The sequence below is a fragment of the Acipenser ruthenus genome, chromosome 3, assembly GCF_902713425.1.
Source record: "Acipenser ruthenus chromosome 3, fAciRut3.2 maternal haplotype, whole genome shotgun sequence".
NCBI lineage: Eukaryota > Metazoa > Chordata > Actinopteri > Acipenseriformes > Acipenseridae > Acipenser > Acipenser ruthenus.
The window spans coordinates 44337724-44343154 of NC_081191.1; the positions used below are offsets into that span (position 1 = coordinate 44337724).

At 38.5% G+C, this 5431-nt stretch overlaps 1 protein-coding gene across 1 annotated transcript; it reads left to right on the plus strand.

Moving 5' to 3' along the window:
* Positions 1 to 1600: 1600 nt before the first annotated feature.
* On the plus strand, positions 1601 to 4581 carry LOC117435433 (lysozyme C, kidney isozyme-like). The gene is made up of 4 exons (XM_034058580.3): positions 1601 to 1848; positions 2769 to 2930; positions 3074 to 3152; positions 4083 to 4581. Exons 1-4 carry the CDS (start codon positions 1704 to 1706, stop codon positions 4153 to 4155), a joined length of 459 nt encoding a protein of 152 aa, XP_033914471.1. The 5' UTR covers positions 1601 to 1703; the 3' UTR covers positions 4156 to 4581.
* Positions 4582 to 5431: the final 850 nt, after the last annotated feature.

The following is a 5431-nucleotide window of genomic DNA, read 5'->3' on the forward strand; positions in this document are numbered from 1 at the left end:
AATGTGAAAGGCTGCCAACAGCAACTGATGTACTTTTCAAATCTGGTTAAATGATTTAGAGTTTAGAGATTGAATAGCTGCTAGAATATCAGCAGGTGAGACTTCGTTATGAAGTTCTTCTTTGCGCATTTTTTATTTGGAGGGCCTTTGTTTAGAGTAAATTGAAGCAGAGTCAGTTCGTCTTCAGTTTCGGAGTTCAAGACAACATGTAAGTTTAATGTCTCTAATTCACTGGAGGCAAGGAGTACACTGTCAGCAGTAGTATTTGAACTCTCGGTTGTATCCATCTTCTTCATCGGTGTGCTATACATAACTGCCTGAGCCACCAAGGGTTTTTTTGACGCTTTGTTTTTACCTATCTGTAGCCGCTTTATCATGTGTTCACATTGAAATTTCCCAAATAAGTAAGATGAAGTGTATAATCAAACACACATATTTTTTCCTTTTATATTTAGCCAAAAACACAAACCTCAGACCTGCCTGAGCATGAACAGTCTCAGTTGAAACCACACCCTTGTCACTACCCCAGTTTCACTTGGGCGTGTCTCTTCAGGAATACAGGTAGGAAACAAAATGACATGCCGGAGCACTGTGCCTTTGAGAAGCTGCAGCCAGGGAGCACCACTACCCCTGCACAGCACGGTACCACTGACAAAAGCCCTCCAAATAAAAATAAGCATAACGAGCACCTTTCCATGCTCTTGTGCATTACAGTACTGTGTTATTGTTTTGTGAAACCTTTTTGTTTGGGGACTGGAAACCCACCGTTTGACCCCATAACATTGCTAGTATTGGAGGTGGCTCTTGTTAATAAAAACGGACTGTTTTGGAATCATAACAAACTGTTTGGACATTCACTTCTGTGTAATACAACTCACATCCTGACAAGGAGGAACAACAAAAATACTTTATTTACAATGATGAGATTAGTGTGTGCAGAAGAATGTATCTGACATCTATAACTGTGCATGTGAGGCACATTGTGAAATACAGGTTCTGCTGGTGCAATAGTCGAATGAATGTTGTCTCGCGTTCAATAAGATGATGCTTTTGGCACCTAAGGCATTGTAATACTAGCACACCCAAATCCCGTAAAATCTAATATTACATCACATCATCTCAGTTACCAACATTTGCAAAATAAGCAGTTTAAATTACCTGAAATTTCATCAATCCCCTCTAAGTAGTAGTACTGGTCCGAGCACAAATTTGTTTGTTTCCATTACTGTACAAAGCAACATTACAGTTAAAATACTGTACTCAGAAAATGCAGGACCTTCATTGTTACCCTGTAAGGGCCATGTACTGCACCAAGCACTGCACTGTACCAGCATGGTTGGTGATGGTTAATATTTGAAATAGCAAATTAAGTATGTTAGCTCAGCTAGTATACTTCAGCAACTGAGAGCCACAAAAATCTATCAGCAGCTTTTTTACTTCATGCCATTTTGACAGGCATTGCAAAACCTATTCCCCAGCATTGTGTAATATCTAATTAAAGTATTAGTATTGTGTAACACCCTTTTCCAAAAGAGGCGTCGGCTTCTAAACAATTGTAAAAGGGAACTGTTACTGGAACAGTTTACCAGATTTGGCAATCAGTTCCTGTTATTGTTTTTATCACCTCTATGTAAGGTTGGAGAAAGTCTTGTTACTGTTACTGATAGAAAGAGAGACCTTGAGCAAGGAACTGTGATTGGAAAATGCAGTCCTCCACTGTACTGAAGACTCTTTTTGTCACCATCCTCTGCATGGTGGTGAATGGAAAGGTATTTGAACGGTGTGAACTGGCAAAGAAGCTGAAGATATCTGGTTTGGATGGATACCAAGGGTACAGTCTGCCAAACTGTGAGTTAACTGTTCTATCGGTTTGCCTGTCTGTATATCTACAGAATATATATGTCTATCCTCCAACCCTCTCTCTTTCTTTTTAATCCCTCCACCCCACTGTTAGACAGGACACAAATAGAACGACACACAACTGCAGGAATAGCAAACTCCAGTCTAGTCATTCAATTCCATGTTTAATAAGCAGCATGACATGTGCAGGGGTTTAATTGGCTCAGTTTAGTAATACAGGTTGAAGTACAATGTATTGGCTTGCACCAGCTTAAAAGTGTATAGTTAAAATGCACTGTAAAGCTTCTATAAGGTAAGACGTTAAAAGCAATGAACACTGTAATTAATCAAGCTCAGGTCTTTGGTACAACCATGTCTCTAAATATTTAATTTCACCCCTGGCCATGTCCTAAAGCTCTTAATCATTGAATTATACTTATTACACCTGGAGTAAAACTGCAAGTCTTGTTTTGTCATTCTTTATAATTGATGATGATGATTATTTATTATTATTATTATTATTATTATTATTATTATTATTATTATTATTATTATTATTATTATTATTTATTTCTGAGCAGACGCCCTTATCCAGGGCGACTTACAGTCATAAACAGAAATACATTTCAAGAATCACAGTACAAGTAATAATACAATTAGGAGCAAGATAAAAATACAATGACTTTGGTTCTAGCAAGTACAAGTATATGACAAAATACCATTCAATAACGGAGCAGATAACAGTGTCGGTGATAGTTACATCAGGATATAACTATCAGGAGGATAGTTATATAACATCAGGAGGATTTTAAGGTAACTATAGATTAAATCATCTTCAACTCAAATCGATCTAGCTTAGGCTCCCCTAAGAGCCTGTACGGATTACCAAGCCATCCTCTGGAAGAATCCCATTTTCACTCTCTCCTCAGGGGTGTGTCTGTCATTCTACGAGTCTCATTTCAACACTCAGGCAGTGAACCACAACACAGACCAGTCCACTGATTATGGGATCTTTCAGATCAACAGCCGCTGGTGGTGCGAGGACGGGAAGACGCCACGCTCCAAAAATGCATGCAACATCCCCTGCAGCCGTGAGTGAAGCTCGGAAGGGGGGAAGTGGGGGCGGGGGTGGGCAAAGTATTGTAGGAGGGGGGTGAGGTAGATCATAATAAAGTGGCTGGACCCTGTTTTTTCTTTTTTGCATTTCTGATAAAAAGTTATTTTTCCTTCCTAGGCCTGCTGGATGATGACATCACTGATGACATCCAATGTGCTAAGCGTGTGGTGAGGGACCCAAATGGAATGAAGGCATGGTAAGGGCTCTTAATAATGTACAGTTTATTCAAGGTGACCCCTCATATGGCACTCATATTGAATGTGGTACAGAATTGTAGGACTGTAATATTTTGCGTACAACTGCACTTGTGAGATGTCTAGCGCAATAAAATCTTTTGCATACATTCAAAGATGATTCAAGGGTACTAAAACAAGGTTAGTCTGAGTTGGGTGTTGTGGGCAGTATATGACCCACCCCAGTTGTTCAGCTCTGATTCATTGAACCATGTACTTGTTGGAGGGTAATATAAAGTATACCAGTATTGATTAGAGAAACAAGCTTGTGCTTTCATAGGACATTCAATATCACGTACTAGGATGGGGTTGAGATGGAGTCATTGTTAATACACTCTATTACTGTGGACAAATCAATAAACAGTTTGTTAAGTCTATAATGATGGGATGGCTGCCCTAAAAACAAGTTTACTACTGTCATTTTGCACAGTTACTTTGCAGCTTTCCCCATGGTTATACTGTGTATTTATTATAGTTAGGCATGGTTTTGTTGCTTTTTAATTTTCTTTACTATACCTTTCTAGGTTTTACGAAGCTTACATGTGCTTTCACTATTCTTTATTACAGTATACTATACTTTTACGAACTTTGGTGTTAAAATCCGTGCCAGAGGCAGCACAGACAACCTATAGACACAGATTACTAAAAGCATAGCCCAGTACAATATTTTAGATCCTAATCACAGCAGCCTACTGTCATTTTAGATTTCCATTCTTTAACATGCTTCACATGATGTCATCAGGCTGGGATATTCTCAACCAGTTGGTGGTTCTGAAGGACTAGCACTACTACCTAATTTCACAGGAACAAATTAGTGAGGGATCAGTGCAAGTATTTAGGTTTAATGTACCTCCTGTTTCCTCCACTCTAATTACCTCTATCTTTTCATTCAGGGTTGCCTGGCGTAAGTTTTGTGAAGGTCAGGATCTTACCAAGTACACAGCCGGCTGTGGAGTTACAGCATAAAATAACTGGGTGGGCAGTGCAAACATTCTGTAACTTTTAAGAATCTAAAGTAATCTGGATTTCATGTCTTATAAATGCCTGTTTGTTCAATATAATTTTCTAGTGCTACATTTATCATTAAAAAACAAAAATGTACACACTTTTGCTTATTCATTTGTGATTTATACATGGTCGAAGAAAGAGAGGCGAGGAAGCACGCAATACTTAGTATTATGCACTGCAATTAACAAAACTAACAATAATAGCATTAGTGCTTGTGGGCACAGCCAGAGTGACAGCAAAGCAGCACTTCTGGCTCCACCCTACAAACAGTCAAAATCTTTCTTTGATTTTTCATCTGTTCCATTTGCTTTTTCTCCTGTCAAATACATTGTCCAGTAGATTCCTGTTTAAATCAATAAAGCGTTGTTTGTGAATCCCATTTAATTGAATTGTGATGTCTTGATTTTTTATTTATTTTTTTGGTAAAAAATGATGTCAAGTTTATGATGCAAATCTGCAGATGTAGATGTGTAAAAGAGCATAGGCTGGGCACGAACCGCTGACCACTCAGACTGCAAGCAGGCATCTCAACCACTATGTAAAAGAGCCAGGCTCTTCTGCATTTGTGTTGTAGATCTCACCAACATGGGTCAGAATCCGTAAATACAGTGTATCACACAACATTGCCCGTTATAGGAGCAGAGCACAAGTGATGCATGTGTTAGAGGATTCCAAGTAGAAATAGGACCACATTATCTTGAGTTATTAAAATCGACCTGTCTGTTTTTTGGTTAATGTTACAAAGATGGCCATTTTAATGTCTGACTGTGAAACCCAAGAAGATGGGATCCTAACAATCAATATACAGTAAAGAGCAAGTTGTGAGTGAGAGCTTGAAAGGAAAGATCAACCCGGGGGTTCCAACACACTACATTCAAATTTTTTTATCAGAATACTAGTACATTAAATCTTTGAAACCCATGTCCTCATGAACACCACCCCGAAGATCTGTCCACATTGTTGCTACTGGGGTTCTGGATCAGGCTGACAGTGTTTAATCAAGTCTACGGCAAGGTTTTATTAGACAGCTACTCTGTCTATTATCTTCCCTGTGGTACTGTACTCAGTTTTAACAACCACTTTACATTTTAGAAACATTTAGAGTCGGTAAATACTTGTGTATTGTACTTTATGGATGTGTTCAATTGTAAATGAAAAGATTCTAAATTAAATACATGGCATGACAGTAAACAGAGGGAAAATAAACTTAAGTACATATCCAACGTTCCCTCTT

Excerpts from the sequence above, each read along its gene's own strand:
- LOC117435433 (XM_034058580.3), top strand. The coding sequence starts at position 1,704 with ATGCAGTCCTCCACTGTACTGAAGACTCTTTTTGTCACCATCCTCTGC. Across the intron at positions 2,931-3,073 it reads ATGCAACATCCCCTGCAGCC|GCCTGCTGGATGATGACATC; the intron begins GTGAGTGAAGCT and ends TTTCCTTCCTAG. Across the intron at positions 3,153-4,082 it reads CCAAATGGAATGAAGGCATG|GGTTGCCTGGCGTAAGTTTT; the intron begins GTAAGGGCTCTT and ends CTTTTCATTCAG.